Source organism: Sciurus vulgaris (genome assembly GCF_902686455.1).
Source record: "Sciurus vulgaris genome assembly, chromosome: 1".
NCBI classification, from domain to species: Eukaryota; Metazoa; Chordata; class Mammalia; order Rodentia; family Sciuridae; genus Sciurus; species Sciurus vulgaris.
This window is the reverse complement of record NC_136461.1, coordinates 114,980,866-114,994,904: the sequence shown is the minus strand read 5'-3', so window position 1 is coordinate 114,994,904 and position 14,039 is coordinate 114,980,866. Positions and strand designations below refer to the sequence as shown.

At 42.9% G+C, this 14,039-nt stretch overlaps 1 protein-coding gene across 9 annotated transcripts; it reads right to left on the bottom strand.

Moving 5' to 3' along the window:
- Window positions 1–4,282: 4,282 nt before the first annotated feature.
- On the bottom strand, window positions 4,283–14,012 carry CHTOP (chromatin target of PRMT1). Of its 9 annotated transcripts, none has more exons than XM_079155451.1 (7): window positions 13,732–14,007; window positions 12,495–12,660; window positions 11,074–11,227; window positions 10,284–10,367; window positions 8,222–8,408; window positions 7,289–7,426; window positions 4,283–5,467 (listed from the first exon to the last, which is right to left on the bottom strand). In XM_079155451.1, exons 2-7 carry the CDS (start codon window positions 12,509–12,511, stop codon window positions 5,262–5,264), a joined length of 786 nt encoding a protein of 261 aa, XP_079011577.1. In that variant the 5' UTR covers window positions 12,512–12,660; window positions 13,732–14,007; the 3' UTR covers window positions 4,283–5,261. The 9 variants fall into 9 exon arrangements, 7 of the variants coding, with proteins under 7 accessions (XP_079011577.1, XP_079011576.1, XP_079011580.1 ...); XM_079155450.1 differs by having other exon boundaries at window positions 12,579–12,660; window positions 13,732–14,006; XM_079155454.1 differs by lacking the exon at window positions 7,289–7,426 and having other exon boundaries at window positions 12,579–12,660; window positions 13,732–14,012.
- Between the last annotated feature and the right edge of the window lie 27 nt (window positions 14,013–14,039).

The following is a 14,039-nucleotide window of genomic DNA, read 5'->3' as shown; positions in this document are numbered from 1 at the left end:
AACTTGAGCTTTGCCCTACTTCTGAGGCTCCCTCTTCTGACTTCATTCTCCCCATCCTCTGGATGGTGCTTTGCTTGAACTGCCTTCTCGCTGAGTGCCTTCAGGTGGGTCCTAGGGTAGGTCCCGGAGGAAGCTCTGCAGAGATACACTTATGTTGACTCAGGGAGCCAGTCCTACGGTACCCTCTGCCTGGAGATCATCTGAACCCTGTACCTACTGAGGAACCTGGGATGGGAGGGAACTCAAGATTGGTAGAACTCAAGATTGTTTTTTTTTTTTTTTTTTTTTTTTTTTAAACTAGGGCCACTTAACCCCTGAGCTACATCCCCAGTCTTTTTTTTACTTAAAAAAAATTTTTTTTTTAGTTGTTGATAGACCTTTACTTTATTCATTTATTTATATGTGGTGCTGAGAATTGAACCCAGTGCCTCACACATGCTAGGCAAGAACTCTACCACTGAGCCACAATCCCATCCCATATTTTTTACTTTTTATTTTACTTTTTTTTTTTTTGTATCACAGATACAAAAGCGCCAGAGGCGCTTAACCTCCAGGCCATATCCCCAGCCCTTTTTTATATTTTATTAGAGACAGGGTCTCAGTGAGTTGCTTAGAGCCTCTCTAAATTGCTGAGGCTGACCTTGAACTCACATCCTCCTGCCTCAGCCTCCTGAGTCACTGGGATTATAGGCCTGCACCACCACACCCTGTGGCAGAGGTTGGGCCACAGAATGGTGACTTGGTACCATTCAACTGAGGAGGACCACCTGAGTTTGACTTCTTGTGCCTCTGTCAGATCCAAAGGAAAGGGTTGGGGATATCCCTGGTCCAGTTTGCTTTCTGGGGAGCCAGAACACTGGGGAGCCCTGGAGTGTTTCAACAGAGGAACAATGTGTGTATTAGGGAGGGGGCTGGGAAGTGTTAGGGTGGGCAGCAGGAGTCTGGTTTCAGCTTTCTTATCAATGGTGCTCCTGGAGAGTTGCTATCTCCTCACGTCCCCACAGGTGAATTCTCAGGTCAGACTCCAGGGCTCCTGCTTATCACAAAGGGGTCAGAGATGAAGGGTGGGGTCCTGGCCTTGGCAATGCTGAGGAGGTCACTAAGGGTTTTTTGTCCACTTTTGTCTTTCTCATCAACCTTTCCTCCATCTTTGTCTTTCTTGTTCTATGCCTGGCTTTTCCCTTGAAAATTTTTGAATGATGTGCTTTCAGTTAAAATCCAAAGGAGAGCTGGGCACTGTGGCACATGCCTTTAATGCTAGGGGCTCAGGAGGCTGAGGCAGGAGGACCCCAACTTCAAGACCAGCCTTGGCAACTTAGTGAGACTCTGTCTCAAAAAATTAAAAAAGGGCTGGGTACCCAAAGGACTTAAAATTAGCATACTACAGTGACACAGTCACATCAATGTTTATAGCAGCTCAATTCACAATAGCTAAGCTATGGAACCAACCTAGGTGCCCTGCAACAAATGAATGGATAAAGAAAATGTGGAACATATACAAGGGAATATTAGTCATAAAGAATGAAATTATGGCAAATGGATGGAACTGAAGACTATCATGCTAAGTAGAATAAACCAATCCCCCCAACCAAAAGCAGAATGTTCTGATATGTGGATGCTAACACAAAATAAGCGGGGGAGGGAAGAATAGAAGTTCATTGTATTAGGCAAAGGGGAATGTAGGGAAGGGGGGATGGGAATAGGAAAGACAGAATGAATCAAACGTAACTTTCCCATATTCATATATGAATACATGCCTAGTGTAACCCCACAACTCTACATCATGTACAAGAATGGTAAGTTATACTCCATGTATGTTTTATGTCACAATACACTCTACTGTCCTGTGTATCTAAAGAGAGAGGAAAAAAAAAAAAAAAGACATCAACTAAAAAAACAAGACAAAACAAAAAACCAAAACCAAAACCAAAAACCAAACAACAAAAAGTGCTAAGTGGCTGGGAATATAGCTCAGTTGGTAGAGTGCCTGCCTTGCATGCACAAGGCCCTGGGTTCAATCCCCAGCACCGCCAAAAAAAAAAAAAAAAAAAAAAAAGGAATGGGGATACCGTCCAATGGCAAAGTACTCCTGGGTTCAATTCCCAGTACAGGAAAAACAATGAAAAAAAAAAAAAAAAAAAAAAAAAAACCTAAAGAAGAAAGATTCAGGACATCTTGGAGTACCCCTTTCATCCAAGACTCTTCCAGTTTTGCTGTGTCCCCTTCTTGCCCATGGTGTTTTTTTCTTGAGTTGATAATTGCCTTACATCAGAGGGTATGGAAATTAATATAAATATGTCAAGCCTAAGTGTAAAATGAAGTGAATCCCTTAAAAGGTCTCCTGTGGATCTCAGCTGTCCAGGTCTGCTGGCCCAACACAGGTGCACAAGTGGGGGGGGGGGGGTACTGCCATCACAGGTCCTAGAATCACCCTGGACCTCAGTCTCCGCCATCTGTCATTCTTACCAGCTTCACAATCTCCTCTGATCTTTCCCTTCTTGTCCCTGAGTCACATGTCAGGGGCCCCAGCATGTCTGGTGAGGTCTCTAGCCGGGGTGTGGAACAGGTCAGAAAACCCATTCAGGGAGTGGAAGCCTCCACTCCTTTCTTTTGGGTCCACACTGCCATCTGTAGTGAACATGGGGCAGCCAAGTGGCACCTGGACCATTCTCTCAGTGGCATATCCAATTAAAACGTTTGAGAAAAAGTCTGGACTGTAAAGATCCCTGATAAGAGGTTAAATTGTGGTATTAGGAAAGGTCAAGACTCAAGAGGTCAGAAGACATACTCTCATGGTGACAAGCCTGTCTCTGTGAATTTGGGTCAAGGGGAGAGCAAGAGGTGAATCCCTAGAGGACCCCAGAGCCAGAAAAATGGAGGCTTGGGCTATTTTGCTCTTCTGCTCTTCTCACATTCACTGGACAATCAGTGAGAAGGGTAGCTCAAGGCAGTAAAGACTGGGGCCTGTAGTAGTACTAAGCCAGGCACTCTCTTCAGGTTCCAGTCCCTCTGGGGTCCTCTCCCTGAGGCCTTCCCCAGTGAGCTGCTCAGTTGCTGCAGGGCCTAAAAAGGTCCTAGGAAGCCTGAGAGGATACACTGCCATTAAGGCTCTAACCATGTGTTAAGTGGATAGCTGGGGCCTTGACCCTGTAGCCTATCATCTCTCTTTAGGGTTGGGTAGATCATCCTATGTGCTCTGCTTATTAAAATCTTTGAATATCTCCTTACTACCCGTTATAAAGGTCAAGCTCTTCAGAAATCAGGCTGAAGAACCCACACACTGAGGGATCTCCTATCCTGAAGACCCACTGCTTTTTTCCCCCTGGTGTGCATGCATGACATTTCAGCCCACAGTAGCTATCTACTTATCATTATTTACTTGGAATATTTTCATCTTTAAATTTTCCATGTTCTCAATGCTCTTCTATGAAAACAATGCCTTGTGTCAGCACAGTAAGCCCTCAGCAGATGGCAGTTGAACGGGTGAAGGTAGCCAGGCTTACTCATCCTACACTACTTGGGACACTTACCATGGACTGAGGATGGCAGTGGGAACAGGCCTCAGGACCCAAGTGCTGCAAAGAGCAGCAGGTGAGGCTGGAGAGCCCACAGCTCACAGGGCAGAGATCCCTGTGCCCCTCCATGGACGACAAATCCCATTGTGAAGCAGAGGCATAGAAAAGGCAGAAAAAGGGGACCTAGGCTATAATGGCCACCTCTTTGGCTGAGGACTTTAACTGAGCATGTTTCCTCTGGAGGGGAAGGGGACTCTTCTTGTTGCACAATGAAGTCCTTGTGCTTTAGCACTGGAAATGATGGAGGGAGCAGAGCTGGGGGATTTATCTCTGCTTAGTCACTGTTCAATTCCCCTGGCTTTCCTCAGTTGTCCCATCTCAAACAGGTAAGGATTCAAGTTCAGGTTGTCCTGACCAAAATATTCCTCCTGGCTCCTAATGAGCACACCACATCCCAATAGTTTAGGATGCCTCGTAGCCAGCTCAATGGCAAGAGACTTGGTTGAGGGTGGCCAGGATCTTCTTTTCCTTCACTTCAAACAGCAAGGCAGAGTCCAAGGACCATCTTGATTTAAGTTCCCATAGCCAGTTTAGACTGGGGAGGGCAAAAACTTTCACCTTCTGCCTTTTCACCCTCGCCCTGGTTAAGAATTTTAATACAACCAGGAATGACTCTCAACTATACAAGGGGTACATTGAAATGTCATTAAAACAGCTGTAGCATCTCAAGGAGTCCAACAAATAAAGAGAAAGTCCTGGTTGGATTTGAGAACAATTTGTTATAATGAACCAGAAATACAAGATTCCACTGAAACTGGAACAGTTGACAGAATATGGTTGAACTTAAACCTTCAAGAGGAGGATCAAATAAAGCCAACAAATGGAGAAGCCCAAGATTGGTCTGGGACAAACATGATAACTGCATTTTGGTATGGGTAGTTCCTGATCCTTCCCAGTAGTGGTCTCCCCTACTCCCCCATTCTTTCTTTTCCCTCTGTTATACTAGTCAAACCAAGTAATTTCTTCCTCTCCACTGCAGGTGTAAGCAGTCCAATCCCTTTGGATATGATACAAAGTCAAGAGGCAAGCTGAAGAATCTCATTTGAGGGTAGAAAGTGCATGTATCCAATCTAGCAGGCTGGTTACCAACTATGTGGTATCAAAGCACCTGGTAGCAACTTCAGTCAAAGCAGATACCATGTGTAACCTGTTATGTGTCCCTGTAGCAACGTGAATGTTCCCAACTTACTATGCTGTTAACAATGCAGCAAAACTTATTTTTCAACTCCAGATTTTTCTAACACTTCTAAGAGGCTATTTAAACAGGATGTACAACAGAATTCTATCTCAGAAACCAAGGCATCAAGGAGAAAAATTGGCTCTTTCTGGGAACTTTTTGTGGGGGCACAGAGAATGTCAGTGTACGATAGAAGGGAGGCAGAGGTAGGCAAAGTGTTCTACCCACAAGGCCAACACATTCATGTTCAAAGATAAGTCTGGGTGAAGGGAGAGGAAAAAACAAAACAAAAACCAATCAAATCAAAGGAAAAAAGGGTTTCATACAACACAGTATCAAAAAGTAAAAGGAACACACTAAATGCACAAACTGGTGGCAGGTAAGTCCATAGCCTTTTGTGATAGGTCCTTCCAGCATCAATCAGGTTTCTTCTCATCTGTTATCTCAAGGTTATATACAGATGTGGCGACTTATCAAGAGTCTCTCACAGAAGGATAGGCAGGCAGGCTTCAATCATTGGTTTCTGGATCTGTCTGTGCCATGTAGGCATCCAACTCGGCATCCAGGTGTCCTTTAGTTTTCGACATGTACGCGTCCAACTGGTTGTCCAGCTGCTCCTTGGTCAATACAGGGCGAGTGAGGGCACCTCTCCCCCGTCCACGGCCTCGGCCTCGGCCTCCAAAGCCCCCTCTTCCCCGACCTATCATGCCCCGACCTGGCCCAAGGGGGGGAAAAAAAAAGACAGTTACAAGTAGGTTTAATGGGCGCTATAGTAAATGCCCCTTGAGCAGTGGGGCCTAGCTGAGAAAAGCTGAAGGGCAGGGCAAAGAGGAGAAATCTGGAAAAACAAGAAACACACTGGGCAGAAAGCAACACATGGAAAGCACATAGAATGAATCCCTCATTACATGCTCATCTCTAAGTGCTATCTAAATTTTTTTATTCTATCAACAAAGGAAAATAATCAACTGATAAATTAATCTCTCCTAAGGCAAATTATAATGGTTGAGATTCCCTTTAAATTCATAAGTAAAATACATTATAGATAACCCAATTTAGTAACAGGGAAGTAGTAAAAAGGGCACAGAGAATCAGGGATGTGAAGGCAGACATTCAAATGAAGCTTTAATGAATACCCTCTGGAAAGTTATCTCTCCTTAAATTTATTAAGCTTAATGAACTGACTCCATGTGTCAGATGATTGAGGGTTTCTCTTTGATACAGAATAATGTGAGGAGATAAGGAAGAAAAACATTTTGAGTACCAGCCTTTTCTATCTCTGATTCTAGGCACCTTAGAATTGTGGTTATCTGAGAGGTAGTTTCAATTCACTTTAACAAAAATACATCCAGCTTTTGGAAAAGTCACTTGAGTTTTTCCTGCCCCTGTGATGTCTCTCTCAAAAACCAGGTGAAGATAATTTGAAAACAATCTATTTCATCCTTTCTGAAAACAAACTAACTTGCATTTCACTCAAAAAGCCACGTAGTGTGTAATGGGAGAGAAGAAAATAAGCCCTTGGTTACCTAATGCTCTTTCCTAACAGTTAATATTCCTTGGCAATGTCAGGGTTATAAATTTTGGAAGACCCACAGCATACTTTAAAAGGAACAAAGCAAATATACACAGGGGCTGTAAGAATAGATTTTTCTCCTGAACAGGCGGTGGTGGGAGTTTCTCACTAAGTTCTAAGCCAGAAAGCTCCCACGAGATTTGGCATTAACACCACCATCATTAAACTTTTTTCCCCATCTGAATCATGAGATCACAAGACAAATATCAAAGTGTCAAAGGTAAGATTATCAGCAAGAGCCAGTTAGGCAGTTAACTGACATAATACCATTTTACTTTCTACCTTTATCAGAAAAACCATCTCTGGCTCCCCATAGGCAGAAACTTTACATTGAATTTACTTCATTTCAGAGCCAATGCTCAGTCTAATCCTCAAGTCTAACCCTCATGTCTAACCCAAGTCACTCCTCATGCTGGGGATGGAACCTGGGGCCTTATGGGTGCTAAGCATGAGCTCTGCCACTGATCTACATACTTCCAGCCTCTCACCACCTTCTTTCTCTTCACATTTTTTCTGTGTTTGTGTATGAGGGGCACTGGGGATTGAACCCCGGGGTGCTGTACCACAGCTACATGCCCAGGCCACCTCCTCTACTCTTTATCTGGGCTAAACTGAGGTTTTAAGCCAGGAGATGGGCAAGTGGTAGTGATGGGGTAGAGACAGAAACAGGCAAAATCCCAAACTAACCATTTTGTCATTTTAACAATTTAAATCTGTAAGAACCTGGAGGAACACTGCATAAAATCTAGTTCTGTAATATGCACCTGACTGGCTCTTAGAAAAATCATGACAGACTTTCAAACTACCAGCATGTGAATTTAGGAAATAAGCCAGTTTCAAAAAACAAAACAAGACAAACAAACAAGCCTGCCTATGACTTGAAGCTGTGCAGAAAGGTGGCTCTGAGTTTTTAAAGGAGGGAAATAAGGGGGAGCTATTCTCTGAAGTTGTTAGCTGACTAACCTCTACCACCGATTCCGCCACGACCCATAGCTCCACGCCCTAGGCCCCCTCTCCCAGGACCTCCACGACCTCGAACACCACCTCTTCTTAAGCCCATTCGGGGAGCTACGGCTCGTCCACCTCGAAGCAGGTTTTGACCTTGGAGAGGAGGCATACAATGTATATGCAGGTAAATCCAAGAGAGACAAAAATAGATTCTAACCAAAGGAAGGCGGTGAGGGTTAAATGAAAGTAATTCAGTTAATTTTTAGGCTGGGTGGGGCAAGCTGCACACCTACAGTGTGACCAAATTAAGTTGCTCATTATTTATTAGTTCAACATTTCTGACCACAAATTCATCTTGGGAACCTGGGAGTTAATTAAGTATAAACTTAATAAATTTAAAAACTATACAGGGAACAGTATAGCAGTGTCCAAATTATAAGATATAGATTAAGTACTTCTGGCCAACTTGTCCTCTCCTTCTTCCAGATGATAACAGTGTTGCACTAGCACCAGGAACACAGAGATGTTTAGTTATGTTATAGGTCGAAGACCCATAAATTTTTTTCTTTTTTCTTTTTTTTTTAAATTTTTTGGTGCTGGGGATTGAACCCATGGCCTCATACATGCTAACCATACATTTCTTAAACTTGACTTATTTCTAGAACTTGAATGTGCTTTGATTCAAGCAGCAGCAGGGTGCTTTAAAATGAAATGGAGATGACATGAATTACCTGTTATGCAGGTCATAGCCTCTTACCATTGCACATTATCAGAAAAGAAATGGTATCAATAAAAAGGCATGCAGCACTATTAAAATGTGATTTCAAAAGTTATTAATTATATTAATACAAATTTAGTATTAAGATGTTAAACAAATGTGTCCATAAGCAGCCCAAGAGAAAAGGAAAGGGGATAGGGTCCAACAGTTATCAGGTACGAAGAACTGACCTCGGAGCGACATCCCGCCCCTAAGTAGGGTTCTGGTGGCTCGTCCCCCACGGAGTCCTCCTCTGGATAAGCCTCTCTGGATTATGGGCAGACCTCGTCCTCCAATTGCTCCCCTGGCCAGGGCCCCTATGGGTCGGCCTAACCGTGCCTGGATGTTACTCTTACCCAGGCGCTGCTTTAAGCTCTTCTGGAAGAAAAGGTGTTGGAGGATTGAGATCAAAAAAGCAATTCAGGGGAATTTGGCAATTCTAAGTGCAGAGAAAAAGAAGCAAGTGAAATGCCTGGTGTGGAGGGAAACAACCGGCTGTGGGTATCATTGAGAATCCCAAATCAGAAACCTTTGTTCTCAGAATATGGTATAAAAGAATTCTGATCCAGAGCAGAAACTCTAAGAAGCTTCAGTATGATCCTATGAAATTGGCATCAGCACAAATTACCTCACTAATTTGGCTACAGAAGTCATATACCACCAGCTGAACTTAAATTTTAATAAGAACACTTGCTGTTTCTGAACCACAAGTTGACAATGATATGACTTAATTCATACCTGCCCAGGAACTACCACTGTCTTCAAAGGCTTACTCAAACACCACAGGAAGTTCATCACACTCTGGGCAAAATTTAAATTACAAGTTCATTTGAATTCTTGTGACTTAAGAACAAGATTGATTTTCAGTCAAAGAGGCCAGTGTGCTCCATTTTTCCTTTGAGTATCTATCTCCAGACGGTCCACTTTTTACCTTAAGATGCAAATAAACACAAAAAAGTCAAACTTCCTTTCCTTACATTTCTTAAAAATCCATACTTTCATGTCTACCCTTGCAAACAGCTCCTTTAAGTTGGTATGACTTTTAATTCAAAATAAACAAAAATATGTGTCCAGAGAGCCAGCCAAACTTATGTTAGAATTAACACAGGTGAACTATAATCACAAAGGGGCACATATGAGGACAAGGAAATACTACAGAGGTAGATTTTCAATAATCTGTTCTCAAAGAGAAATCCTTGAAGATCACATCTTAGAAAATTCTTCAAAGGAAATTTCATCAATGTAGCTTTGAACACACAACCAAGACCCTACTAAGGTTGTTTTTTCATAAAGCCATCAATCAACATGAATAAAAATAAAAGTTTATGCATGCTCAGGTTCAAAGAACAAGTAACTACAAAAGATGTGTGTGTTCCCCCTGTGCCCAATCATAGCCCTCAAAATGATGCTGCCAGGCTTAACTTCCTAGCACATGGTAACTGATTCTGATCAGTAGAGAAAGACTCCTAGCACAGGGAGGTGCAACCAACCTTAAGGGGCTGTCCTGTCACTCCTCTAATCAGCACGCAATTGTAATTTCTGCAGTGCTAGGGATCAAATCCACAGCCTCACACGTTAGGTGAATGAGCTACACCCACAGTCCCAGCACATGATTATGAGATTAGGACTGCCTTCTATAAGTACCTCATGTTCAGTTTTCCTGAATATATTCATTCTCCTGAGTTCTATTCTTCAGTGAAGAACTGTACAGTGCCTAGAAGTTCTTCTATCCCCATCCCTAGTTGCCACAAATCCTTTAAACATTGATAGGTCACTTAAGGATGTCAACTACACCACTTGGTTTCCACTCCAGATTGCCTGTATAAGGCAGCCACTGACACATGTGGCTATTTAAAGAAAATTTTAAATAATTAAAAATTAAGCACCTCAATAGCACTAGCTACATTTAAAGTTCTTAATAGCCATACAGGGCTAGTGGCTACTGTATTGGACAGCACATAGAGAGCATTTCCATCATCACAGAAGCTACTGACAGTGTTGCTCAAGAGGTTACTTTTTGCACAGTCTATATTTAAAGCTTCATGCTGAAAGGTCCTTTGGTGGTGCTTTTTGCTTCTTGCTTTCCTGAGTCAGAGAAGGATCCAGTCACACAAGGCTTAAGGTGGTTGAAGCAGAAAGCCTTGTTTATTTTTGGTCAGTGAGCCCAGTGGTTCAGAATAAGGGTGGGAGGGTGTTACATTTAACTGCTGAATTTATGCACAGCCATGCAGTGCTACCAGTTAAAGTCCTTACAGTTGCATGGCACCGCCCTCCAGACGCCCAGCCACAGCTTGGACATATCCTTCCACAGCCAATGTCCGGACTTGCATATAAAGTCTATGAATAATAAAGAGCAGGTTTTATTTCAGGTCTGAATAGGATTATCTCTTACTGGAAATCTGAAAGAGAACCTCACTAATTCTTAAATTAGTTACTCAGTGCTCTTGCTTCAATGTACTGATAAAACTTCAGATGCTGTGGAAACGAAAGTTACTATACTCCTTCTATATTTCAGCACTGAAAACCTTTGACTAAGGCCAGACTCCCTGTACTAGGGAAGAATAAAATTATTTCCCTAGGATGTAGATCATTTAACAGGAAAGGATGTTTTTAAGATCTTCTAAAAATAGTTTTTACTTTTCCTTCTCTGTTTTTTTGGGGCAGTGCTGGGGATCAAATCCATGGTCTTGTACATAGTAGGAAAGTGTTCTACTTTTGAGCTATACCCCAACCTGAAACAAAGGTTCTTTGTATTAAAAAAAACCCATCAATCTACTTTAAGGGTAAAGGACCAAAAAATAAGAGATTAATAAGTCACTGATAACACAAACAAATCACAGATAGCAAACTCCCTAAAACAGAATACAAAACATTATTCATCAGTACCTGCCAAAATTGGAATTCTCTGAATTTCCCTTTCATAGAAGCTTCAGGATTGGCCCCTAAGCCTCTTTTGTCATCATCCATGGCGTCCTGACAGCCTCAGTGGACTGACTGACACAGATCACCAGCTGCTTCAGAGCATTAAGACCCATTCTCTCACCTGCTTAAGTTTTAATGCTGCCTGGACAGAGGGTCTATTCTCCATCTGCTGGGCCAGTCTTCTGTTTCTGGCACTGGCTAGCTGCTGTTGTTGCTGCATCGAAGCTCGAATATTCACTGGCATCGGCTGTTTGTTCTTCAGCATATTAGTAAAGCTTCAAGGTCGAACAAAATGGATGTTTAAATAAAAGCTTTATTACAAAACATTTATTGGCATTTTCATGGCTTGCTAGACCAGGAGCTCCAGATCCCACGAACTTTTAAGTAAAGTGGTACGTTTAGATCAAGGCTGATGTGGGTTAAAGACTCCTCTGTTTCCACAAACTTGCAAGAATCAGAAACTTAGAAATGCAGCTAAGTGCAGCACATTCAATCAAAAGTGATAACAAGGGCTCAGGTAACGGCTCTTAGACAAGTGAAAAGTATGAAAAACACGCAATAAGCAGATATGATGACAAGAGACAGAAGATGTAGTTTCAAAGACAAACGAAGAAAGCCTAAACTTTGGGGAACTCAAGGGTTCATTTTAAGGGCTAATATGAGGAAGGCCTAGAGACCTTCAAAGCCAGGGAAATAATACACCCACATAAATTAAAGAAGTGTATCATATTTATAAATATACATGTCACTTAGAAACAATGTGAATATATGATTAAAGTTTCACATCCTAAGAGATAAGAAGTACACATGCTTCAGAAGAAGCAAAAAGACACATTAAATATCTTAAGAGTTTTAATATCAACTTGATAAAAATTACTGGTAGAACATACTGAATGAACAAAGCTCTCAGATTGAAACTGCCTTTAAATATCTTAATTTTTCTCAGTCTCATGACTATTTTTTTCCAATTCCCAATGAACACTTTCAAGAAATATCAGTTCAATCATTTAAGAGCCTGTAAAAATATTCCTCTACTATTTCTGACATGGTTAAGCTTAATGGAATGAAAGAGAAGAACACTTAACTGTTAAAAGAATCCAAAACAAAAACAAACTAAAAAGCAGAATGGAAAGAAAGTGAAATGGAGCAAAGCAAGTGCCTCTTACAAGGCCCAGGAATGGCATTCGAGGGCCTTTGGACATATTCGTGGCTTGCTACCTGCCTCTTACAGGCCAGACACAACACTGCTGGCCTTGGACTAGACAGCAAGCCTTTTGCAGCCAGGTATACCATGCTACCGTGCTGCACCACCCCTGTATCAATGCAAAAAAAAAAAAAAAAAAAAAAAAAAAAAAACTTGAAGAAAAGAAAGGGTGTGAGGAGTCTTTTTAAAATACATCCCACCAGATAAATATTTCAAACAGCTTAACATAAAAATCTACTGATAAGGGGTTTTGAAACAACCGCCCAATTTGTTTTGTGTACCACATAAGACGCAACTAAGAACAGAGGTCTGTAGCCTTCTGTTGGTATTTAGCTTACAACTGGTTTTTGTGCATCGGACCCCAGGGCCATTTAAGTAATGTTTTCTTAGGAAGGAGCTGAAGTTGCTGTTGGCTGCCTCACCGCTCATTTAGAGACATCTTGGTGGTGCTTTTTAGCACAACTTTCGGCGCTGATTGTGCAGCCATCTTCAAATCCCGAGAATCTACAAAGGATGATATGCAGAATGAGGAAATCAGAATAATGGCCACTTTATTTCTACAAGGGACAAGGCTCAAACAATGAAAGAAAAGGCCTGTCATTAACTATTAAAAATCAAAAGAGAAATTTATATGAGTGTTGTCCTCAAATTAAAATTTCAAGGCCACAGGACAGAAAACATCTGCCAAAGTCTCCAAAAGTTTAAGAGTCTGGCTTTTAGCTGGGCACTGTGGCTAATGCCTACAATCCCAGCCACTTGGGAGCCTGAGGCAGAAGAATGGCAAAAATTCTGGGCCAGCCTCAGCAACTCAGTGAGGCCCTAAGCAACTTAGACCTTGTCTCAAAACAAAAGGCTAGGGACACAGATCAGTGGCAAAGTGGTTCAATGCTCAGTACCAAAAAAAAAAAAAAAAGAATGGATCTGGCTTTTAATCCAGAGCATCCTTTTCAACCTTGGCTGCATAAGACTTGCACAGGAAACGTTTAAAAATACAGATGCCAGGGGTCCAATCTCTGGTGGTTAAGGGTCAAGGATCAGCAGTTGGGGGAAAATAAAACACTACCCAGTTGCTTCCAGTGTGCCAAGTTGAGGTCCACTGATTTAGAGAAGACAAACAAGCATGCCCAGTTTCAAAAGTGGCTATCGACTCCCAGAACCAAGCAGGGAAGGGCCTTGGCAAGGGATTAGGGATTTAGGGAATGGAGGAGGAAAGGTTTCCTCAATGGACATTCATCTGGGAGTTAGCTCTCCAGAGCGCTCTACAAGATTTAACCCTAAAGCAGCCACGAGGTCCTACAGTCCCCATTTAAATCCCCACCAACCTCAATGCCCTGTCAAGGCACTGTTCAAACCGCTTAACAGTTAATTTTTTATTCCAAGCAAACCCTAACCTCCATCAATCCCGCCACCATCTCCGGGTCAGCCCCGCCCCGTCCTGCCCTCGGGCTCCGCCCCCTCCCTGAGGCCTCCCCACCAACACTTCATCTGCGTCCGTATCCTACCTCCCATGCCGCTGGGCCGTCCAGCGGCCCCTTTCGCTCCCCCCTCCTTCTACTCCTCCCCACAGAAACGCACCAAAAGAAACGGACGCCAGTGCTCCTCCCGGGGCTGCCACCACGGCTGCGGCAGGCGGGCCGGGGACCGGCCGAACCTGAGTTGACGGAGGGGCTCGGGTTCAGTAGGTGGGCGGTTGGTTAAATGAGTAAGCGGTAGATTGCGAGGCTCGTTCGTTTAGGTTGACTACCTAGCCGGCCAATCCGCCTGGTCGTCCGGCCTGCCCTTCTCTGTCTTTCGTCTGTGCCACCACAGCTGCCGCCGCCAACTCCTGCTCGGTGTCCAAAACAAAATGGCTGCCACGCTCAGTGCGGAGTGGGACCGGCTAA

Bases quoted from the DNA above. Each gene is read 5' to 3' on its own strand.
- CHTOP (XM_079155450.1), bottom strand. From the start codon at position 12,643: ATGGCTGCACAATCAGCGCCGAAAGTTGTGCTAAAAAGCACCACCAAG. The intron at 11,228-12,578 runs GTGAGGCAGCCA...TCGACCTTGAAG, and splicing joins AAGATGTCTCTAAATGAGCG to CTTTACTAATATGCTGAAGA. The intron at 10,368-11,073 runs GTGAGAGAATGG...TATTATTCATAG, and splicing joins CAGCATTAAAACTTAAGCAG to ACTTTATATGCAAGTCCGGA.